The sequence below is a fragment of the Chrysemys picta genome, chromosome 4 (genome assembly GCF_011386835.1).
Source record: "Chrysemys picta bellii isolate R12L10 chromosome 4, ASM1138683v2, whole genome shotgun sequence".
NCBI lineage: Eukaryota > Metazoa > Chordata > Testudines > Emydidae > Chrysemys > Chrysemys picta.
This window is the reverse complement of record NC_088794.1, coordinates 93,906,865-93,932,289: the sequence shown is the minus strand read 5'-3', so window position 1 is coordinate 93,932,289 and position 25,425 is coordinate 93,906,865. Positions and strand designations below refer to the sequence as shown.

General features: G+C 43.8%; 1 protein-coding gene across 14 annotated transcripts in view; it reads left to right on the top strand.

The window, feature by feature from the left end:
- The window catches only part of MGA (MAX dimerization protein MGA), an 86,630-nt gene that overhangs the window by 38,903 nt on the left and 22,302 nt on the right, over positions 1 to 25,425 (top strand). For 6 of the 14 annotated variants that reach the window (XR_010600637.1, XM_008169914.4, XM_065593070.1 and 3 more), the window contains exons 12-17: positions 378 to 450; positions 2,013 to 2,533; positions 4,381 to 4,678; positions 12,253 to 12,882; positions 13,548 to 13,847; positions 14,863 to 16,583. Coding sequence is in view for 13 of the 14 variants with exons in the window: in XM_008169914.4 (XP_008168136.2) it covers positions 378 to 450; positions 2,013 to 2,533; positions 4,381 to 4,678; positions 12,253 to 12,882; positions 13,548 to 13,847; positions 14,863 to 16,583 (3,543 nt within the window). In the remaining variant the exon portion in view is untranslated. Of the gene's footprint in view, positions 1 to 377; positions 451 to 1,645; positions 1,798 to 2,012; positions 2,534 to 4,380; positions 4,679 to 12,252; positions 12,883 to 13,547; positions 13,848 to 14,862; positions 16,584 to 25,425 lie in introns of those variants that run through there. The other 8 variants (XM_024106645.3, XM_065593069.1, XM_065593074.1 and 5 more) reach the window with 6 other exon arrangements.

The window sequence follows — 25,425 nt, the reverse complement described above, 5'->3', positions numbered from 1 at the left end:
ATATTTTCATAAGCACCTACATTGTTTTTGAAGGCGGGACTTAGGCTCCTAAATCACTTTAATGTTTTTGAAAAATGTATCCACACGTTCAATATGAAATTGTCTTGTCTGGAACCTTCCTGCAGCCAGATGTAGGATTATGTGCAATGCTTTAAATGTCCATTAATTCATAGAGCCATCATGAAATTGGAACTGTATTTTTGGAAATGCTAGTGGATATATTTCTTTACTATGTTAAGCTCTGGACACTAGAGTGGTGAACTAGTTTATTTTAAAACCTGTTTTAATGTTGAAGAAAACGTGATGTCACGTTTAAAGTAACATTTTTCTCTTTCTTCACCTCCCCCGCCCCAACTTATTCTCTCTTCTTCTCCTAGGAGCATGATCCTGAGCACCAGACCCTTAAAAAAGAACTTTGTGAGATGGAGAAAGACACTGATAAATCAGGAGGTAAGATTGGAGTTTTGAGCTAAACCTAACTGCCTGCTACCTGTAAGTTTCTGGTAAAAAATATTGTAGATATTGATGAAACCAAGGGCAGCCATGCAGGGAGAGTCCAAGAAGGTGATATGCCTAGAACTTTCATAAGTCAGTCTGAGACCCATTTAACCAGGTATGGTACCTTTAAATGGTGTACCAAAGTACTCTATTTGTAATTTTCAGCACTTCAGGTCTTGTGTTATTACAGTTATTAATAAAATTACCTTATGATGTTTTTGATTGTCACCTGATTTGTCAGGAATTGTGTACAAGTACAGTGGGAAGCAAAACAGGTTAAATGTCTAGACCAAGTGCTGCTCTAAAATTTAAAATGGCAGTTATTACGATGGCTTGGTTAATAGTACAAGGCTTTGTTGCACAGTAGATTTGTGTTCACAAGTGACCATAAGATGCTTGAGGTTTTTTATTACCACACTCTTGTTACAGAAGGCTCTGATACCCACGTTACACTGTCAGGCTTGTGGAGTCCTTTGTAGAATATTCCAACTAGAGTTATATGGGGCAAGGGTGTGCCTTCACCATTATGCTTGGCACTGTTTTGCAGCAACCTCCATTAGTTTGAATTGAAAGGTTAAGATAAACTGACTTTTCTCAGTGCATAATATAAAACTGAATTTGAGACTTCCAGTCCATAAAGAAATAGATTAAATAAGTGTTTGGAATAATATCTTGCATTTATACGTTATCTTTCAACTCAGTGTCCCATAGGGTGCTAAGAGCTTTAAAAATGTTATACGGTCTAAAGAGAGGTTCTTACCCACGAAAGCTTATGCTCCCAATACTTCTGTTAGACTTAAAGGTGCCACAGGACCCTCTGTTGCTTTAGTCTAAAGAGAACACATCATCCACCACTGAATAAGCCTTCTTTGACGTGAAATGTGGCAACTATTTACAGTTAAGGATGGGAAGTGGAAAAACTACATCCATTTGAAAATGCCAGTGAACTTGGGTAGGCAGAAATTAATTACCAGATTTAAACGTGGCCAGGATGCAGGGCTCAACATCCTTACCATTTTCAGAAAGTGCCATTGAATCGCTAATGACAACAAAAGGTCAAGCCTCTGTTTTATGTCTCCTACAAAAAACAGCACCGTGCTTGCTCCCTAATGCCATTATGGGACATTGGTTCTTTTCTGACTCCCAGGGGAAAGTGCCACCTACTGAATCACCAACACCACTCTCTGCTGCATGTTGGTGTTCCTTGGAGTTCTTGCCTCCCTGTGCTGAACTGACCCAGCCTTGTTTAGCTTGTGCGATGTGATGGGATTGCAATACAAGGTGGTATGGCTGCATGGAATGAACCATAAGGAGGTTGGAATTGTTAGTTCTCCATTGAGGTTTTATCGGTTTTTGTATCACTGTGAAGTGGGGAGTGGTGCTCGGAGCTATTATTTGACTTCTGTTTCCCTGCTGCTAATACAAGGGTGGAGGTGGGGAGAATAAAACTATATTGAATGTCCAGGTATTAAAATTCCATAGTATTGCAGAAACCTATTTCAATTCTTTCTCAGAGGAAAGCTGGTGGTCTTCCCGTAGTGAGGGGGAATCCTCCTCCGCCTCCTATGTTCGTCACACTACTCCAGGTGGGCCAGCCAAACTTATCGAGATTATCTCTGACTGCAACTGGGAGGAGGATCGCAATAAGATCTTAAGCATCCTATCACACCACATCAACAGTAACATGCCACAGTCCCTCAAAGTGGGTAGCTTCATTATTGAGTTGGCTTCAGAGCACAAGTCCCGGGATGAGAAGAACCCTCCCATCTATTCCTCCAGAGTGAAAATCTCAATGCCTTCCTGCCAGGACAAGGGTGAGAAGCCTGAGATGCCTGTCTTGGAGATTCCTGATAGTTCAGTGTCATCATGCAAAATATCAGAAAACATAAAGTTCTTGCGGGCAGATACCTTGGACAAACTACGGGAGACGTTGCAGGGGGAAAAAGGCTTGCCTTTTTATACAGGGCTTTCTCCTGCGGGAAAGCTGGTCGCCTACAAACGCAAAGCTAATTTGAGCCCCTCAGGCTTGATTCAGGTGGGTCCTTCTGCCTTTACTGTGGAGATTAGATTCCATTTCCTCCAGTGTTCCTGAACTCCTTCATGGTACAAGAACTTACTGACTGCCTGGCTCTTTGTCTATCAAATAGACTTTTGTACTATCTGGGAGATGTTGCAGTTAAGTCCTCAGTCAGTTACACAGGCGTGTCACTTTCAGGAGTCAGTCAGTAGTAACATTCTGTATGCAGATTAGAAGTCTGAAGCATAGTCATTTAGATTGTCCTGTTGCTTGTTTTGGGGGTTGGATAGCCAAGGTGCAAAAACTTTATCAGGGTCTTTCTGATACTGTATTTGGAAAACGTAAAACAGATGCAGTTGGCTCTGTCTTTAATCAATGGTGCCTAGGGCCACAGAAGAAACAAACTTAGAGAAAGATGCACGCTGGGGAAGATCTTTAAAAAGAGACTGAACAAACTTTAATTGCTTTGTGCAATAATTTATCATCCTTATCTGTCTGCTTATCCCTTTCAGACCAGGTTTTTGATCTTGAAGTGATGTCATAGTCCTGAATCTGAAATCAGTTGGTTTCTTGGAAATTATTGGTATCAGAAATTCAGCATTATGAATTAACTGTAGGATCAAGTAAGAGGGGATAAACTGTGAAGTCAGGTGAAGCCTCTTGTTAAATACAGATATCTTTGATAGAGAAAGCAGTGAGAACATGTTAGGAAAAGCATATGAATGAAAAAAGAGCAAACTGTGTTTGCATGAAGTTATATAAATACAGTGCCAGCATAAGGAGAAGCTGGACAAATGTATACATTTTTAACTTGACTAAATAATTCACCAGCAAAAACAGTCTTAGACCAAGACTTTCAAGAGTGACCTAGTGATCTTGGATACCTCCATTTTTGGGACACCTTAAGTAGGCCTGATTTTCAGAAGATGAATGTTCATCTCTCTGGAAATCAGTCCCCTCTAATGTGTCTCAAGTTGGGCATCGAAAATAACCAGTCCATTTTTTTAAAATATTGACTTTAGTCAGTAGGGTCTCTTCGAGATTTATTTTGGAAGCTTAGAGGGTGCTGTTGACATCATGAAAATTAAAATAGTTTAATATAGCCAGAAAATAAACAATAAAGCTCTACGGCTTAGAGTTTGACACAGTGCAGTGACCACAGGTGTGTAGTCCATTCTTCTTGAAGATGTTCTACTCCATCTGTCTCACAAACAACCACTCTTGTAGCCCTTTCTTTTAACTCCTGTGAAATGGGAGGGAGAAGCTGAGTTGGAGCTAGCCCCTTATTCAAATGGGACCAAGTAGTGTCCTACATCCTATTAAAATAATAATAGCAAGAGTAATCATGAAAAATATTGCCAAAGTAAATTGTTTTGCAGTCCCTTTTCAAAGACTTGTCCCAATGTGCATGGCACTGTAAGTATTTTTTCTTCTGCGTCTCCAGACAGCCACCAAAGGTAATTAGTTTAGTTAGAGTGATACATTCAAAGCTTCATCCTCACATAGTTTGAATATCCATCTTTAGTCAAGATTGAGACATAAGCCGAAATGCAGGAAAGATATGTGCCAGCTTCATTCTACTTCATTTCAGTATCTTTAGACTCTATGGTTCTTTGTGAATATCCTTCCTCCTAGAGTCTGAATGGCATCTAAAATCTATGGGTTATATAGAGATGTGAAATAATTGCTTGGAGTTATCCTGAGCAGAAAGCAGATTAATAATGCCCATTCTGAATTGCAATGTTACTCTGAAAAGCACTTTTGGAAATCCCATGGAATGAAACACCTTGTTTAAAGGTGGTAAATTAGGAAGTTTTTTTTTTTTTTTTTTCCTTCACAGAATTTCCCTTTTCCACTTCTTTCAGGTTAATGGTAAAAGTTATCCTCAGGCCAAACTCCTTTTGGGACTGATGGGGGCATTACATCCAGCCAATCGGCTAGCTGCTTATATCACAGGCAGGCTGCGACCCACAGTACTTGATCTCTCAACCCTCAGTACTGTGATCTCCAAGGTAGCATCCAATGCTAAGGCAGCTGCTTCCGGGACACCATCAGTCCAGGTGCCCACCACATCAACTCCCCAAACTACATCCTCCATCAGCACTACTTCAACCCCCACTGTGACGACTCTGAAAGCTCATGTCCCAGCACAGAGACAGATAGGTAGGTTGGAACTTACTTACTGTATTTTAAATTGCCTGAAGCATAAAATAGAGAATGAGTGTACAACATTGCTGTTGATTTCTGTCCAACAGCGCACACTGCCTTTGGCTCTTAGAGTTGCCTACCTAAACTGCCTCTGCAATAAATAACCTCTTTACCTAAAACACTAAATTTTATCTTAGGTTAGAATTATGTTTGCAAAGGTTGAAAATGTGCTGTGGTAGTATTGATTAAATAAAAAAGTCAGGACAAAGGAGATTGAATGGAAAAGCACTAATTGAGTGTTTAAAATTGGATTTTTGTTCTGATTGGGTGTTTCTGATTTGAACCTTCTTATCTTTATCGGCCTTTATTGGTGAGAATTTCTTAAACCCAGGGGTTAAAAGAATTAGGATGAGTCTAGTCTGTGGTTCTTCACTTGTATTTTTATTTTTCTAATGGTGATATTACACTTGAACTTCAGGTGTCAGGTCAGTGTAATGTATGAGAACAGCAAAGACACATGAAGAGACACAATGAAAAACAAGACGTTCAGAATCTGGATTAAGAGAACAACATGGGAGCAGCCATATCACACTGGTCTCTAATCTCATTAGGTTTCACAAGCTAAGCAGGGTTGGTCCTTGTCAGTTCTTGGATGGGAGACCTTCCAAAGTGTAAACGAAAGGTTCTTTGAGTAGTGTCCCTATGGATGCTCCACTGTGGGGGTGCTTGCCTCCCTGCACTGCTAATCGGAGAATTTCAGTAGCAGTCTCCATTAGGCCCATACATGTGCAGTCTTTCCTCGTGCCCCGCCACAAGGCTAGCCAGCATGCGTGGCTAACCTGCCCTGAATTCCTTCTCAATTGCCCCTGGCTAGAGATGGAGCCATTAGCAGTCCATTTGTGACCATTAGCCTCTTAAACATTTCTATAGTTAGTCTCCCCAGTCTTAGTTGTAGTTTTTTTTTTCTCTTTATTTTTTCTTCCTGAACAAAAATACTTTATTTCCCCCCCATTTTTTGTTGGGGACCCTTACCCCAATAGGGTATGCCCGGTTCACCGGGCTTCAGGAAGTGCCTCTCCTGCAAAGAGGCCATCCCTGTAGCAGACAAGCACTCCCCGGCGCATACACTGCCTCTGGGAAGGCCACATTCCACAGAAGTATGGTGTCTGTCACACCTATGTCTCGAATGGTCAGGAAGCTGAGACAAAAGATCATCTTCATGGAGGAAGCCCTCAAACTCCCTCCCAGACCCGCACCGACAGTCACCTGGCAGATGTGAGTCTTCCCCACAGTCCTCAACATCCAAGGACTGTGGGTCGAAGAAATCAGCTGCAACCCCCTCTTGTAATTAATTGAAAAAGAGAGTGGGAAGTCTCCAGAGTGAGCCCCGAAAGGGACGCTAGGTATCATCGATACAGTCTGCCTGGAGATAATCCCAGCCTGGTATCCACAGCTCACGAAGATCTGGAATGGCAGATATCATTAACATGCTTAAGGCACGGACACTGGGTCAGCAGTATAGACAAACAAAGGTAGGAGCCAGCACTTCAGTAAGAAGACGCTGCTGGTACATGCTGTACCATTGGCGCTGTCATCAACGCCATGACCAGCACTAGCATGTTACAGGCAAGATCCCAGACTCCTTCAGTACCACCAGCGGCACCAGGTTGGTCAAAACCACTGGAATTCCGGCATTCAAAAGACCTCCAGTATCTGATGTACCGGAATCTCCTCTTCTTGGCACTTGGATCTTGGCACTGAGTCTTCTCCTAGTCAAGGAGCTTTCGCAGCTACCCTCCCACACACTTCTGCTCTCTAGTGTGGACTCAGACAGCGAGCCAGAGAAGACCATTTCCCGCTGTTCCTCTTGTGCTCCCTATGGTGTCCACTATCAAGAGGCCTCCCGAGCATACCCTCAGATGGCCCCACCACCACTACCTTTGTACACTAACCATAGGCACTACCACTGGGCTCTATTCCACCTCCCTGGTGGCTGTACTGGAATCCTTGGGTTGCACAGCGTCCCCACACTTCTCGGGTTTCCAGCTTTACCCGTGAACCCCCGAGATGTTCCCCCTTGGCCATGGCATCCAGAACCTCAGAGCCTCTGGAGGAGATTGTGGAGGAATAGGAGGGCAGCACTGAGAAAGAGGTGACTCCGAAGACCAATTTATCTTCCTCCCCCCCGAGATGAGGCCATCATGCCTCCACCACTGTCCTTAGCTGATGGCTTCCGGCTTTTCCAGGACTTGGCAGAGAAAGTTACAGATACTCTGCAGATACCCTTGGAGGAAGTCAAGGACACCCATTACAAACTAGTTGACATGCTACACTCAGCCTCTAAAATAGCCCACCCCATTAATGAGGCTCTCCTGGATCCCGCAAAAAACATATGGCAGACCCCAACATCGGTGATGCCTACTTGTAAGTGGGTTGATAAAAAATATTATGTCCTGGTTAGGGAGACGGAATTTCTCTTCTCCCACCCTCCACCCAATTCCATCATCATGGACGCTGTAAACTCTTGGGGCCATCATCACCAAATGCGGTCCACTCCCTACGACAAGGATTGGAAATGCTTGGACTTTTTCAGGAGGAAAGCCTATTCCTTGGCCACCCTACAGTTCCAAATCGCTTATTATCAAACCATCCCTGTCAACTATTCAAAACGTAGCAACTTTATTGATCAGCTTCCCGAGTCACAGCTTGACCAGTTTAATGCTATCATCCAGGAGGGACAGCTAGTAGTTAAAACAGCGCTACAGTCTGCCCTCGATGCAGCTGATACAGTGACCCGGTCCATCTCCACAGCAGTGGTTATGCAACATGGTTACACCTTTTGGACTTCCTTAAAGAGGTGCAGTTGACTATTGAGGACCTTCCCTTGGAAGGCACCAAGCTCTTTGCGGTGAAGACAGACTTCTCTCTTCATACCCTTGAAGATTCTAGGGCCACTCTCTGCTCGTTAGGGATCTACATGCCCGAACAAAAGAGAAAATTCAGTCCACAGCCCCAGCACAAAACCACGCAACTTCCAGTACACGAGTCAGTGCTATTACAGACCTCAGAGGAAGAAATCTAGGTTCCCCAGGCGTAAACCATCTGGCCCACAGCCTTCCACGTCACAACCGTTCACCTCCAAACACCAATTTTGATGTGTTGGTCAAGGAATCGACGGTCCACTCCCCACAACAGCTGACCAACGTTTCCTACCCAGTTGGCTTGTCTTGCAACGTTCTGCAGCACCTGGGAACGTGTAACATTGGATCAATGGGTCCTGGAAATTGTTCGCAATGGATATTCCATCTACTTTACCTCCCTCCCTATTCCACAACATCCTACCCTGTGGCCCTTTTCAGGGACCCTTCTCATAAGAGTTAACTACGACAAGATAGATCGTCTCCTCCGGTTAGGAGACCTAGAAACCAGTACCTCGACATCTACGAGGCAAAGGGTTTTTACTCTCGCTATTTTCTAATATCCAAAAGGAAGGGAGGTTGGAGACCCATACTAGACCTCAGAGCACTCAACAAGTTTGTCAAAGCTCAAAAATTCAAGATGGTCACTCTAGCTATGATTATTCCAGCCGTGGATCAGGGAGACTCGTTTTTGGCCCTTGACCTTCAGGACACCTACTTCCATATTGCAGTCCTACTGTTCCACTGACTGTTCCTCATATTTACCTTGGGACAAGACCTCTTAACAGTACAGAGTAACTCCTCATTTGGGCTATCATTGGCTAAAGAGTATTCTCTGAGGTCCTCTCAGTAGTGTCCATGCACCTATGCTCCCAAGGGATCACGATTTGCCCCTACCTGGATGATTGTCTCCTCAGATTGCCTCCTTCCAAGAGGCTCACCAAATCCACAATAGACCTGTTCATGGAACTGGGCCTACAGATCAATGGCCAGAAGTCAACCCTCACTCCAGTGCAGCACCTGGAATTCATAGGCACTGACCTCGACTTGTTACAGGCCAGAGCGTCCTGCCTCAACACAGATTCCTCTGTTTGGCCACACTCATAGAGACCATTCAAAACAACCCACAAATATCAGTGAGACACTGCCTACGACTCTTGGGGCATATGGCAGCGGGCACAGTGGTAATATCACATGCCAGGCTTCATATATGATGTCTCCAGATGTGGTTTGAGTCAGTGTACAGACCAAATGGAGACAGACTAGGCAAACCCCTGTCACGACCCACCCGGATCAAAAACTCCTTGGGCTGGTACTTACCTGCAAAAATGTTTGCCAAGAGATCACCTTTTCACAACCCTCACCCCCATTCCCTGTCATTGTTTTTCACCATCAGTGCTTCCATCATAGGATGCGGTGCACATCTAAATGACCTCACAATACAAGGCAAATGGTCATCCATGGAGATATCTCTTCACATCAACCTCCTTGAGCTCAGGGTGGTCAGGAATGCCTGCGCCCGTTTCCTCCCACTGATCAAGGTATTGCACACAGGAGTCCTAATAGACAACATAGCGTGCATGTACTATATAAACGGACAAGGGGAAGCCAGATCATCCTCCCTGTGGGCAGAAGCAGTAAGAGTATGGAATTGGTGCATCTCCCATGACATTACATTATCAGAGGCTTACCTTCAGGGCACACAAAACTCGATAGCTGACAGTCTCAGTTGCATGTTCTCACACTACCACGAATGGGAGATAAACCCAGCAGTACTCCAAGACCTGTTCAGGCAGTGGGGGACACCGACCACAGACCTGTTTGCCATTCACCTGGACAAGAAAATGTCCGTGTTACTGCTCCATAGTAGGGATAGGGCAACACTACCTGGGTGATGCTCTCCTTACCTGGGACAGGGACCTTCTCTATGCCTTTCCTCTGTTTCCCCTGCTGTCAAAAGTCCTATTAAAAATAAAAAGAGAAGGCGCACATGTCGTACTGATCACTCCCAGTTGGCCAAGATAGACTTGGTACCCTTACCTGTCAAAACTCGTGACTTGCCCACTGATCTCTCTCCATGCCACTCTGTACCTCCTCTCGCAGAACAAAGGATGCACTCTATATCCCAACCTGGGATTCTTCGCCTCAGGGCATGGCTCCTTTATGGAGCCATAGAGAGCTCCTGCTCGAAGGAGGTACAAGAGGCATTGCTACACAGTAGAAAGTCCTCAACATGCCGTACTTAACTGCAGAAATGGTCCAGGTTCCAGATTTGGTGTACTTCCCAAAAAATCTCCCCAACATCTGCAGCTCTTTCAAAGATCTGAGACTATGTACTGACTCCAAAAAATATCGGGGCGTTCTCTTCGGGTCCACCTAGTGCAGGGGTGGGCAAACTTTTTAGCCTGAGGGCCATATCAGGGTTCCGAAACTGTATGGAGGGCCAGTGTAGTGTATTAAATTGCTCCCTGTAGGAATGTGGTACTTACGGTACACTACGGTGTACAGCTGCCAGTCCTGATGCTCTGAGCAGCATGGTGGGGTGGGGAGGGTTGGATAAGGGGCAGGAGGTCCTGGGGGGCAGACAGGGAACAGGGGCGGTTGGATAGGCATGGGAGTCCCAGGGAGCCTGTCGGGGGCGGGGGTGTGGATAGGGGTCTGGTAGTCAGGGGACAGGGAGCAGAGAGACAGTATTCTTTTGGAACAAGGTTAAGCTCAGGCCAAATACAAAATTCATCCCTAAGGTAACCTTCCAGCACTACATGAACCAGTTGATTCACCTTCCAAATTTTTACTCCAAGCCTCACTGCAGCAACAGGGAGGCTATATTGCATACACTAAATGTCAGGAGAGCCCTAGCCTTTTACCAGGCTAGGACAATTATCTGGTTTGCAACATGACCTCTCCAGATAGTATCCACACACACTCCATGAGATCGGTCTCCTCATCTGTTCCCTTCTTCAAGAATGTCCCTATCTCAGAAATGTGTAAAGTGGTGAGATGGGCATCCGTCCACGCCTTCGCAGAACACTGATCACTGGGGACTCCACCTCCGATGCCATCTTTGGCTCCATAGTAATGCCATTTGTAACTGACCCGACTCCAAAGCCCCAGCCCTCCAGTAAGAATATTGCTCAGGAGTCACCTACAGTGGAGCACCCGTAGGGACACTACTTGAAGAAGAAGTTACTCACCTTGTGCAGTAACGATGGTTCTTTGAGATGTGTCCCCCTATGGTTGCTCCACTACCTCTACTTCATAATTCTTGTCTATGACTTTGAGGTAGAGAAGGAACTGAGGAGGGTTAGCCTGCATGTGCTGGTTAGCCTTGTGGCAGGGCACAATGATAAGCGATGCATGTGCGGGTCAAATGGACACTGCTACTGAAGTCCTCCGATCAGCAGCACAGGGGCGCAAGCACACCTTCTGTGGAGCACCCATAGTGACACACATCTTGAAGAACGGTTGTTACTGCACAAGGTGAGTAACTACTTCTTCTGAAAGACGGTGTATGGCACTCTTTTATCTGAGTCAGTACTAAAATGGAACCCCAGCATGGCATGAAGGGATACTGTGCTGTAAGAAGTGCTATCTTTTGGGTAAGATGTGAAATCTAGGAGCCCGACAACTTGGTCATTAACAATTCCAAGAAGCTCTGGGCAAGAGAAGGGCGTGTTAATTTGTGTTTTGGCAAAATTCTGATTTGTGGTTAGCTGTGTTCTTGCTACCTAAATACACTGCAGGGGATAAACTGGATGTGCTGTTTTCTCCTTCCTGTAGTAAACTTTTGCATTGTATTTCTATGCAATTTTGAAGAGGTGGCTGCATTTCAATGGTGGGTGAAGTAATTTTTGCATAACTTATGTGTCAAAACTGTTTTGGCATCCTTCCGGACTAAAGGTGCTACATACATATAAGCTTATGATATTTTTTATTAAGAGTTAGGCTTGCCTTGTGATAATCCTCTGTGCTGTCACACTAGATGATCAGTTTCTATTCCCCAACTGATAAGGGTCTGGGTGCTATGGAGTCAGCATTCTGAGCCCTGGAGAGCAAGGGGTGAGGGGAGGGAGCGTCTCAGTAGTGACTCCCTCTGCTTGCTTGAACATTGTGTCAAAGGGGAGTCCCATCCAGTCCTCAGCTGGAAGGGTGGTGATTGCAATGTGAAGGGCATGGCAAACCCTACCCCAACTTAGAAATAAGTGGCTGGCGTAACAAGTGGATGCAGTGGTAAGGGGATGGAGACCAAGAAGCAGTGAAAGGAGGAAGACCTTACAGCGAAGCTTTTATGGGAAGATTTTAAGAATTAGAGAATCCCTTATGAGCTAATTATTTCCTGTTCCTTTTTTTCATGTACTGAAATTGTAATTCTCTATTTGTAGTGTCACAATAAAGATCGTAATATCATAGAGCCTGATTCTTTTGCATGGCTAGGAAGAAATGCAGCAGAAAGTTGTAAATCTTGAATAAAACATAATTTTTTAATAATGTAAAGCCTGTTCATGACAACAATAAAGTGAATGGCCATGTTTTGAAATGTTTCAGTACATATACAAGGTGCTCTTTAACAACATTGGGTCCTTAATTTTTGCTAAATTGACTACTGCAGCACCTCATGCAGGGCAAAGAGGGAACCTGTTGAGATTTTGACCTGCAAGTTTTTATTTGCAGCTGCTCGGCCCTCACCTGGTGGTGTGTTCACACAGTTTGTGATGAGTAAAGTTGGAGCTCTGCAGCAGAAGATTCCTGGAGTTAGCACACCCCAACCCCTGACAGGGCCACAGAAGTTCAATGTCAGGCCTACACCAATAATGGTCGTCACTCCAATGGTTCCCTCAAGGCCATCTCCAGTTTACTGCACTGTCTCTCCTCCCGTCACTGCAACTACCACCACCTCTCCAGTTGCTTTAGAAAGTGTTACCACTTCATCTGCTGTGACCACTGCTGGCCATACAAGAGCTAATGAATCTACCCACTCTCCTCCTGGCATTGCCATTACTGGTGCTTCTGGAACATCTGAAACCAGCGCCTGTACTACTGTCTCACCCACTACCCCTACAGCCACTGTGAACGTAACAAAAGCAACTGGAATGACTACACCAGTAGCGACCATATCATTTCCTAAATCTGTAGTAACTACACCAACCATTAATCATCCTGTTCCTACCACCACCTCATCCCCAGTTGTGGTGACAACAACTGCAGTCACATCCATGGTGACCACTCCACCCTCGTCTGTTGGTTCTGTTCCTATTATACTCTCTGGAATTAATACAAGTCCTTCACTGAATCCAAGACCAGGTAAGGTTCAGGCAGTACTGGCTAATTGTTGCCGGAAACACCGGTTGCATCAGAATTGAAATAAGTCTGCAACTGTATAGTTCCATCAGAGAGAAGATAGTGGGACAAGGCAGCTCAGCGGAATGGGGTATGGAGCCTTCATTTCTTAAGTTTCTGCTTTGAATTCAGGTCAGGTTGTTAGTAAACAGAAACTGTAGCCATGTGATGATTGTTCGCTGGGTAATATGAAATGAGTTGGTGGTTTCAGTCCATTTCCTAGCTGATAAATGTCTTATCACAAAACCATCACTACAGCAGTTGTCTCTAATTGGTATACTCATTGGTAATCTTGGTACAAAGGCCACGAACTAGGCACGGAAGCAGATAATTACCCTCTCAGTCCATGATTCTTCCGTGTGGTTGAGGAGATTATTGACAGAGTAGAGTGGAGAAGATTGTACTGCTCTGGTCCATGCTATATGTGTTTTGTGGATAAATGGAGGATGTTGAAATTACATGTTATAAAATAGTTTTTAAAGGGATATTGTTAGTTGAAGAATGACACTTCTGTCTGAAAACATCTTACCTATTTTGGTACAAGTAAAACCAAATGATTTATGTGATTGTTTCTGTCAAGGAGTATTGTGAATCCTATTGTGAATCCTATTTTTGTACTAACTTTTCAGAAGATGGTTCTTCTCAGACTACAACTGCAAGCCCCCAAGGGCTGTCTTCTGGAACAGAGAAGCGTGGGGGACCCCGATTACTGCTGATTCCAGTGCATCAAGGTTCTCCTGCTTTACGACCCCTCCATAATGTGCAGCTTGCTCAGGGACATAGGATGATCCTGCAGCCTCTCAGGAGCCCCGGTGGGGTAAACCTATTTAGACATCCCAATGGACAGATCATCCAGCTTGTTCCACTGCATCAGCTCCGAGCTGCTGGCACCCAATCCAACATTCAGCCAGTAATGTTCCGCAATCCAGGTACAAAGTCTTCGCCATTCGTTCCTGATTCTTCAGTGAATTGTTCGGAGGGTAAATCTTGTAGCAGATGAGCTTTCCTTTGTCATGTGCCCCTTTTTCCACTGAAAGTCAAAGTAATTGCATAGAACTAGTACAGGACACTAGGATTATTTGTGTTTTGAGATTTCACTACCACACTGCCAAGAAAAAAATGCCCATAATGTGTCTTGCTTGTGTAGGTTGGGAGAGTAAAGTATAATCATTCAGATATGATGTGACGTAGGATGAAATATCACTTGTCTTAAATTGAAAAAGTGTTATCAGTACTTCCTTTTACCCAAAATTTAGAAATTTTGTGCGCTAGATAAAGACTTTTTTATGTCTAGCAAAGGGTCAATATACTATCTCAGCATTATTTTAAGGAAATCAGATTGATCACTTTGGTGAGTACAAATCTGACCATTTGCCACTAGCCAAAATTGTTTTGACAAAAAATGGCTATTTAGATTAAATGAAAAAATTTGTGAAAAATTAATTTAATCAAATTTCAGAACTGTTCATTTTGTTTTGGTGAGGAAAATTTACACTATTTTACATTTTAAAGAAGAGAAAGAGGGACAAGTAAAGAAAAAAGCGAGTGTTCCTTCCCACCACCACCAAAATGAAATGAAATATTTTAAATTTGAATTGTTTTGAAATTTTCTGACAACATTTGTAAAGGAAAGAAAGTTAGTTTATTTTGAATTGTTTTTATGAAAACTTTTTCTCACAAGTTCTAATAACCACCTTTTCAACACATTGATGAAACTTGTGCATTAACTGCCAAAATATGGAAGAGAGTGTCATTTGTGGAAATCTTATGGTAGCATACCTCTTATGCAGCACTAGTTATTATATTGAAATTCTGTGGTTTAGTACTTTGTTATATTATAATCCTTAGAAGAAGATCTGTCTGCTTTAATTTATATAACATCAAATACTAGAATCTGGAAGAGTGATTCTAGGAAATATTGATTGTGTTTCATCTCTCTCATAGGCTCTGTTGTAGGAATCCGGTTGCCTGGGCCTTCTAAGCCTCCTGAGACACCTGTATCACCTATGTCCTCCACTTCTGTTACTTCGGTTTCCCCTGCCAAAAACCCAGCAGTACAAACGGTTGGATCCAAGTTTGCACCTACAGCTAATTTGGTCACTCAAGCATCATCCATCCTTCCATCAGCACCCAGTTTTGTGTCACAAGCAGGCACCCTGACTCTGAGGATCTCTCCTCCAGGAGCAAGCAGCATTGCAGGTCAGACAGGCTCTGAATCTAAAACAATGTGTAACTCAGGTGGTCAACCAACTAATGCTGCCAGTCTCATACCCCTTCAGTCTGGCAGTTTTGCCTTGCTTCAGCTCCCAGGACAGAAGTCTGTCCCAAACTCTATTCTTCATCATGTTGCATCCCTCCAGATAAAGAAAGATTCCCAGAATGTAAGCCAAAAGGATGAGTCTAGTCCTACTAAGCAGCAAGCACCTGAGAAGGCTTCACATTCAGAAGATGTAGAAGTCATGGAGTCAGAGGTCACAGTGTCAGATAGCAAACAAGAGGAAAATGAGTTGCCATCAGATCAATCAAATAGTACTGATAAGTCTGCAGCTGATGTGATCCTATCTGACAGAAACTTCACTGCCTCAGAGATGACGGAGAAGGATCCAGAGATGCTGGAGGATTACACAGATGACATTCCCAGCTTCCAGCATGATGTTTCTGCAGATGTCATATCATCAGACCACTCATACATCAGTGAGAAGCCAATCAGTGAGAAAAACAAAGTGATCACTGAAAAAAAAGAGGACTCTGTACATTCTGAAGAAGTATTGGAGGAAGTTTCAGATAACTCAGGGACTATTTCAGAATTACTAGGTCAAGCAGTAGTTGCTCCTGCAAATACTGCATATCCAGAGAGTCCCAGGGAGCAGGAAGAGACAGCACTGTTAAAGAGCCATGTGGAGGAGTACACGAGCACTGTAGAAGCAGAGAGTCCAGATACTGAACAGGAGGGAAATGCACAGCCACAGAAAAAAGGGGAAGAGAAGGTGAATGCTGCACAGTCACAGAGTCCACAGGAAAAGCAAGAGATTTCTGCACAGCTGGAAAGCAAAGACAAGCAGCAGGAAGGGACCCAACCACTTCAGAACCAAAAAGAGCTCCAGGAGAGCATTGCACAGCCTGAGGTCAAAAGGAAGGAATGTGAGGACTCTGTAGAGGCAGAGAACATAATGGAGGAACGGGAAAATAAATCTGGTATCATTTATACCAACGAACATGGTAATAATTCAGGGGAGATGCATGTGGAAAATACAGATGAGTGTAAAAGAAATCTAGATATCCAGGAAAAACTTAATGCTCCTAACCAAGAACAAGGCACCACTGGTTTTCAGAAGGAAAGTGACAATGCTAAGGATAACTCAAGTCATGTCAACAGTTCTTGGAGCACAATATCTAGTAAGACAACTGATTTAGACAACAAAAGTAACACTGAGAGAGAGAACAAAGTTGAGAAATCTGTTAAAGGTTATTTCCTGACCCCAGAACAGAGATCACAAGAACCCAAACACCACAAAAAGGGTTATACTCCTACTGTTGATATTACCATTGATGATGTGGAAGAGGAGGAGGAGGAAGATGATGAAAAAACTGATGATTCTGCTGATGAGATGCTGGATGGAGCTTCTGATTTCCAGAGTGAAGAGGAAGTGGATGTGGAAAAATTGGTGAGTATCTATCTCTTTTTAAAACTAAAAATTCTCCGATTTTTGAAAGATAAATGACTTAAAAATTCAACAAACTAATCATGTGTCCAGGCACAATAGGCACCTAGAAGGCTCACTGGTAGTTAATGCACTGGTCTTCTGCTACTTCAGAAGACCTGGATACGGGTCTCAAGTGAGAATATTTTTGGTTTCATTCTAGTTATGCAAACTCCTGACATAACTTGGCACTATTAGTGGCATTTCTTCTGTTTGAGAAATTCACAGGACTGGAAATAGAGTTGTCTGTTTCACAGATCAGGATTGAGATGAATTGGCAGAGCTCTGGTATGAATATTGCTCATTGCTAGAGCTCTACCAAATTCACGGTCCATTTTGATCAATTTCATGGCCAGAGGATTTAAAAATTGGTCAATTTAGCATTTTCAGATGTTTACATCTGAAACTTCAGTGTTGTAATTGGGGAGGAGGGGTCCTAACCCAAAAGGAGGTCTTGGGGGGTTGCAAAGCTGATGTAGGGGGGTCATGGAATTGCCACCCTCTTTCTGTGCAGCTGAAGGCAGCATCCATGGCACTCCCTGCAGCTGGGGGACATTCCCAGAGGTGGAGGTGGGTCTGATCTCCCCTGTGCTGCTGGGAGCCTTCAGAGCTGGCAGCAGCCACAGAGCTTCCTGCAGCTGGGGGGAGGTACCCGAAGGTGGGTCTGGTCTCCCCCTGAGAGCAGCCTTGCAGAGGAAGAGGAAGTCCTGTCCCTCCCCAGCCCAGCAGACTAGCAGCTGGAGCCTGGTGAACGGTAGGAGCCTCTGGCCAGGGTGCCCCCAGCCCTGCTCCCAGTCTCTAATAGCTAGATTTCACGGGGGAGGTGTGATTTTTACAGTCCATGTCATGTTTTTCATGGCCATGAATTTAGTAGGGTCATACTCATTGCCTTCACTCACAGTATATAGGTTCAGGCTAATTCTGTTTGTCACCTTAGAACATTAGAAATTTTAGGATAGTGAAAAAACCATCTGGCCCAACATGACAGACCTTTTGAATTCCATTTTAATTTCATCTTCCTGCCTTTCCACCATATCCCTTGGTCCGTTCTAGAAACAAGTGTTAGGTATTTTTTGAACCCCTCCTTTAGTGTTAATTGTCTTCCCTAGTATGTTATTTCATGTCCATGAAAGAGTTCTGCCCAAGTTTCCAAGTTGTTTAGATGGCTTAGTACTTTTGTACTCTTACTAGGTTATAAATAGCATCTGTCAATTTTATCAAACCTTTTTAAATTTTTTGTCTTACTGTGAGAATAATCCCAGCTCCTTTTACATCTCTTCATTATTTGGTTTATCACACATATTATCTTCCATTTATATTGTCCTACACTAAAGCTTGTAGTACCCTCCCTGTGGAACGGTGCTCAATACTGCATTATAGTGTTCCTGAGGTGGTCTTACAAGTGCACTATACTGTAACAGCATCCCTCAAACTGTTAATACAGCCTAGTATCCTGTTGGTCTTTTGTACTGTTGCTGTGCACTGGAACATGATGATTTCAGTGATTGCCAATAGTCTCTTCAGTTGACAGTAGAGGACTTTCCTATTGCTAAAATCAATGGGTGTTTCATTTGGCACATGTTAGCTAGATTGGTGATTTGCTCTCTGTCACCTAAACTATCCAGATTCATTAGAATTTAATTTTAATTTTTTTCTCCTTTCTCATTTTGCCTCCAAGTTTAGTTTATTGTACAAAGCTGGAGATCTTGTTTTCAGCTTTCATTCAAATTACTTGCATATATATTAAAATATCCCTAAAACCAAACCTTGACATTGTTTTTCAGAGATGTACTGATATATGAAGTGGGTATGTGGAGGAGTGGGTGTTTTTGTTTATTTTGATTTTATTTTTTGTTGTGTTTTGGGAGGAAGTTGTGGGGGAATTTAAAACCAAAAAAGAGCTAGCATCCAGATATTTAGCTTCATTATGATACAGTTGTGCTATATCATTTTCCAAAGTCTTTTTTACTGTTTTATTATGATGTGACTGCCATCACTGCATAATTGAGGTTACAGCTGAGTTTTAAATATAAGCCTGATTTTGTGTTCTTTTCCCCAAAGAACACTGCAACAAAGTAATATCTGCTTCCAGATTTATCTTAGATCTAGGGGCAATTCTATAACATTTGAAATGACTTGGGCAGTGAGTTCTTGGATCATGGTACCTAAGACATAGAACTCTTAAACACAGTTTCAAAAGCCTTCCATTAAAAAAAGCCTTTTTATTATTTAAAAAAAAAAAAGAGAGAGAGAGAGAAATAAAACTGTTTACTGGATTCCCCTAGCTGATATCTGGTGGTCATAACCAGGTTTTAGTCTGCTATTGTCAAATTACAAAAGCTCTTAACATTTTTCATTAGTTATCTTGCTCGAGACTGTCTGCTCCAGTAAGCTTAGTTTAGCATGGCAAATGCCTACTGAGAACTAAACTTTAAATAAATAAATATCTACCCTTTTCTTCTTACCCTGTGAGGTCTACTTCTGTAATTTGGTCACTAGGGAGGCTTGTCAATTGGAGGAACAAAGGGAATGTTTCCATCAAAGGCTGAGGGCAAGTCTACACTACCGCGCTACATCAGTGCAGCTGCATCACTGTAGCGCATCTGGTGAAGAAGTGCTATGTCAATGGAAGAGCACTCTCCCGTCAGTATAATTACTCCACTTCAGCAAGAAACACAAGCTATGTCGGCAGGAGATGCTCTCCCTCCAGCATTGCTCTAGTGTGGATAGCATGAAACTTGCATTGCTTGGGGGGCTTTTTCACACCCGAGCGACGTAAGTTAGATCAACTTAACTGTTAGCATAGACCTGCCCTCTCAGAAGGAGTCCAAGAAACCTCATTGGGGTCTTTTGGGGGGTTTTCCTTACTATTTAACCTAAGGAGGTGATCAGGAGACTGCCTATGTGCAAAGCCCACTTCCAGTCCTCCCCTCCCTGCAGAACTCATGGGGTCCTCTGGTTCAGTCCACCTATAGTTCATCAATAGGGAACCCCGCTGCTGCAAACCCACAAGAGGTATGCTGGGTGGAGAAGGAAGGAGACGGGAAGCACTGACATTTCGCTTTCTCTTCTTATATGTCTAAACTTGCACCAGAGTGCACACTCTGTATCTGCACCACTGCAATTGACAGCTCCCCATGCCCTTCAGTAAGTCACTTGCTCCACCATATCTTCATACACCCTCGCCTTCCAGAGATCCATTCTTCCCCCATGAACCACACACCATGCACCTAGTGGTTTGTAGTTGTGGGAGTGCTCAGGAGTAATTCATAGGGGATTTGCTAGAGCTTCACCTAGGATGACCTTCACGCTGTAGATCCCAGCAGCGTGATTCCCCTCTGACAGACCGTAGGTTTGGTGAATGAGACAGAGAGGAGAGGGTGTTTTTCTGCATTCTTTTCTTGCACCACTGAGGTGATCCTGTGTGTCCCCCTTGCCACTCCTACATCTCTTTGGCCTGGTCTACACTAACCCCCCAATTTGAACTAAGGTACGTGAATAACATAGCTGAAGTTGACGTACCTTAGTTCGAACTTACCGCGGTCCAGACGCGGCAGGCAGGCTCCCCCGTCAACTCCGCGTACTCTTCGCGCCGAACAGGATTACCGGAGTCGACGGGGAGCACTTCTGGGTTCAATTTATCGCGTCCAGACAAGACGCGATAAATTGAACCCAGAAGTTCGATTGCCTGCCGCCGAACCAGCGCGTAAGTATAGACAAGCCCTTTGCTAATAATTGTCCCTCCAGTTATGAATCTCAGGGAAGGGACAAGGAGGAAAAAGTTTTCTAGAATTCATGGGAGGGAGGCCATGTGGACATAGGGGAAACTAAAGTTCTTCTAGTATGTGTTAATGTGGATCCCAACATGGGAGCGCATGTACGAAATCAGTGTTTTTTGAATAGCGGTGTCCGTCAGGGCCATGCATGTGCTCTCTGCCTCTTTGCCCGCATACAAGTGCATAAAGCATGGAGTGGCTGTGACCCTGCCTCAGTTCTTTCTTACTATCCATGGCAGTGAAATGGAACCTGGCTCCCGAGTTTTTTACTCCGGGTAAAACTCTTAATGCTTTTTTCAGCATCTTCAGAAATCTTCTGATCTACTGATATACAACCACCTTGAACCTCCTCAACTTGTCTGGACTGATTACTGATGGTCAGATATTGCCCCCATCCCCATACACCCCTCCAAAAGAGCTCCTCAACATGGCTGATCGAAACTTGCATGCTTCAAGTCCTTTCTGTCCTGTGATGGACGAATTCCTTTGAAAGATGGACAAAGCAGTTGTCTCTTCTGTTTAGAAGAGGCCAAACTACCTTAACTGTACTCGTATAGCAACATCTTGGAAAAAAATCATATAAACATAATACTTTATCTGTCCATAATTAAGACCTTTCATTTTTATCAGAGGCCACAAAAACTAGAATCCCAGTTTAATTGCATAGTTGTTGGATCAGGGTGGATTTGATTTAAATTATGATTTAAAAGAAGTCTCGATTTAATCATGGATTTCTACATAAAAGTGCATTCTTGTTGGTTATTATAACCTTAATACATATTCTTCACAACTCAGAGATAGATGTAGGTTTCATTTTTAGAAGGTACACACTATACATTTTTAAACAGTGATTTATTTTGAAAACTTTTCAGATTAGTTTTACAGCTATATCAGAAGATGAATGATTGTTTTGGTTATTTCATTTACCAAAGGTAATTGAAGCAGATAGTTCACCTCCCAAAGACTTCATAAATATCTCCAATTCAACAGGTTAATTATTAATATTTGGAGGATTTTCTTGCCATGCTGTATTAGGACGAGAACATCACCAGACAGACATTTAAATTGTTTTATTTAACTAAAACAACAACGTTACGTATTCTGGATTTTTTTCTTCAACAGCAAACATATAATATTTTAACAAAACAAGCATATGTATTTTTGAGTTTAGTTAGACATTCAAGTTTTTTTTAAAATCAAGTTTGTTTTTGTTTACATTGTTTTTAACTAAAATAGTTAAATGAAATATTAAAAAAAAACAACAAATTAAATCAACTATGTCAACATGAGAAACTTTAAATATTGGCTTCTGCAGCTAACTCAGTCATCTTCACCTTCATTTCCTTGTTTGTTCATTATCTGGAAAAGAAAAACAAGCTTTCCTGCTTTTTCAGGTCCCAAACAATTTCTCAATTTGGAATGAATTAGTCCAAAGAAAGAAAATATTCTTTCTATACCGGCAGAAGAAACTACCGCTGTTAAAAGTGAGATTATCACTTCAACAGTCTCTGAATCCAAGTGCTTAAGTGACTTCCACCAATTCACTGGTGTGACTTTCTTTAAAACCGCATCAGCAAACATATTTCTTGAATGGTTCACCCTTAGCTCTGAAGTTTATTATAGTTGACCTTATGGAGGGATGATTGCTGGATGCCCATGTCAGAGTCAACTCCTCTTCTTCGGCAGTTAAGATTTGATCCTGGTACCGAGTATTGAGAATATTTGCAAGAAAATGAGCTGGAGATAGTGCGTGTCCCATTTGTTTTTTTAATACTTGTAATTTAACTCTGTCATTGCATATTTCTCTTTTTAAGATCTCACTCAGTTCCTTCCAAATTTCTACGGCGTCAGCAATAAAACAGCTATTTATCTGCATTTTGTTCAAGGCTACAGAAACAGGCTTCATGGTACTCAGCATGTGTTCTGTAAGGAAGACATTCCCTTCTTCTGTTGTCACACAAGCACATACAACAGGATCATTGTGGACATTGCTCCACCCATCAAGACTCAGGTTAACAATTTTACCCTCTAGACCAGTGGTTCCCAAACTGGGGTTTGCAGAACGTTACAGGGGGTTCGCAAGAAAAAATTCATTAATGGCGGCCAGAGGACCCCGGCATTGGAGGCAGCAGGTGGGACCTGGTTGCAGGGCAGACAATCAGAGCCCCAGGGAAAGCAGGGCCGGGCAGTTGGGGCCGGCAGCCCAAGCCCTGCCCCCGTCAGCGGGGGAGCTGGCAGTGCGAACCCCAGCGCTCCGGCAGGGCTGGCAGCCCCAAGCCCCAGGGAGAGTGGGGCCGGGCAGTTGGGGCTGGCAGCTCGAGCCCTGACCCCTGTCAGCGGGGCAGCCAGCAGCCCAAATCCCAGCGCTCCGGCAGAGCTGGCAGCCCCGAGCCCCTTGAGAGCGGGGCCGGGCAGTTGGGGCTGGCAGCCCGAGCCCTGCCCCTGTCAGCGGGGGAGCCGGCAGCCCAAGCCCCAGGGAAAGCGGGGCCGGGCAGTTGGGGCCGGCAGCTCGAGCCCTGACCCCCGTCAGCGGGGAAGCCAGCAGCCTGAATCCTAGCGCTCCGGCAGGCTGGCAGCCCTGAGCCCCTTGAGTGCAGGGCCGGGCAGTTGGGGCTGGCAGCTTGAGCCCTGACCCCCGTCAGTGGAGCAGCCAGCAACCTGAACCCCAGCGCTCCAGCGGAGCTGGCAGCCCCGAGCCCCAGGGAGAGCGGGGCCAGGCAGTCGGGGCCAGCAGCCCAAGCCCCAGCGGTCAGCGGGACCTGCAGCACAAGCTCAGTGGAGCTCAGTTGATGGGGCGGTCAGTGGGGTTCAGCAGCAGGAGCCCCAGGGAGTGTGGATCCAGCAGCCCAGGCCCTGGCGCGGGGCCAGTAGCCTGAGCCCTGTGGCGGGCAGGGTGGCAGCTGAGACCCCCAGACCTACAGGTGACAGCTCGGACTCCTGTCTTTGTCAGACAGGGGAAGTTGGCATGGAGGGCAGAGTTAGCAGGAGCAATGCTGTACGTAGGGGGTGGTCCAAGCTAATTTGTCCCTCGCAGGACACCCTCCTAGGGAGAAACCTCGTGGCGGAAGAAAAGCTGTTTGGTAGCCAAACCAGCCGGAAGCACATTGTAGCCAGTGTAGCAGTGTTAAGGTGCCTCTGTAATTGTCATTGTCTCTGGAGTGCTGTTTTGCTTCAGTGAGACTTGAGTGAATCTTCTCATTTTCTAGTTTGTTGGTTGTTAGCAGTCTCTCTCTGTTGTTTTTATTAGAACTTTTGTACACAAGTTCAATGGATAAGTGGCTGAAAAAGGAAAGTGTAAAGACGCAAGAATCAGCTAGTGATTCCTCAAGTCCACACTGTGGAAAATCTACTGATGGAAAGTCACTTACAAAGAAAAAAAAATATGATGATGATTATATAAAATATGGCTTTACATGCATTGGTGATCAAGAATGTCCAAAACCACTGTGTGTGATTTGTGGTGATGTTCTAGCAAACAGCAGCCTCAAACCGTCTCTACTTCGGCACCATTTAGAAACTAGGCATCCTGCACAACTCGACAAGCCTGTTGATTTTTTCAAGCGAAAATTAGCTGAGAGGAAAAGTGACATTACCAGTTTTATATCCAAAGCAAGTACTGATAATGAAAATGCACTTGAAGCATCATACCGCGTGAGCTACCAAGTAGCAAAAGCATCAGAAGCCCATACCATAGCAGAGAGCTTGATTGGTCCATGTATAAAAGACGTAGTTCATTGCATGCTCGGAGAAAAGGCTGCAAAAAGGATTGACATGGTACCTTTGTCCAATAATACGTTGTCACGAAGAATTAATGACATGTCAAATAACGTAGAGCCCACAATTGTACAGAGAGTGAAAAATAATCCATATTATGCTATACAATTGGATGAATCATCTGATGTAGCTAATCTAGCTATTTTGCTACTGTTTATACGTTATGTCAGTGAAGGTCTGGTTGAAGACGACTTGTTGTTTTACCGACCACTGGAAGAACGTACAACTGGAAAAGATATCTTCAATCTGACTAATGCATATTTTCAAGAAAAGGAAATAGATTGGTCTCGTTGCCTAGGCATTTGCACTGATGAGGCCACATCAATGACGGGGAAGTATACTGGATTTGTAGCTCGAACAAAAAAGGTTGCATCAAAAGTCTCTTGGACTCATTGCAGCATCCATAGACAAGCCCTTGCAACAAAACACATGCCTGAGGGACTGAAGGAAGTGCTGGACAATGCAGTGAAAATGGTGAATTTCATAAAATCACGGCCAACAAATTCCAGAATATTTCACGTACTTTGTGAAGAAATTATAGTACCATAGAGTAACAGCTATATTTTTTGCTCAGACATGAGAATTCAAGACTAGTCCAGAAGGAAGACAGGCAGTCCTTAAGAAAGAAGTATGAAAAAAAAAAAAAGTCACCATCCTGAAGATCCTGCATGTTCAGACATGTTCCTTTCATCATCTTCAACGCAGCTTCCTCCTGAGAAGGAACACTTCTTATGATGGTGTTTCGTTTGGGCAACCAGGCCTTGCATTTCTTTGTTGCACTGTTTGCATTTTGCACACATGCCTATCTTACCCACAGGTAGAGGAACTTCATTAAAATATTCCCAAACTGGATCTCTTTTACAGTCTGCTGCCATTTTAGGTTTTCCCTTCTAGTGAGAGAATGGTTTGGTAGATCTCAAATCAATGAGAAAAAAGACCTCAAGACTTCTGGAATATGGTGCTCAAACAGTTTCAATTTTGTTTCTACTGCCTATCCCTCCCGTCTCACATTTATCTCCAGTCTTCTTCTCCTTGTCCAGATCTATTCCGCCCCCAACAATCTTCTATTCATTGAACTTTTTGAAACTTTGCACTTTTAGAGAGAGGTAAGGGATTGACTCTATGTACACAAATTTGCAGCGGGACAGTAGGGTTGAAGTCTGTTATTTTTCACCTCTATATTCTGTGCGAAAGGGGTCACCAGTACAAAAGTTTGAGAACCTAGGGTAAAGAGTGGAACTGGATGGGATAGCCGT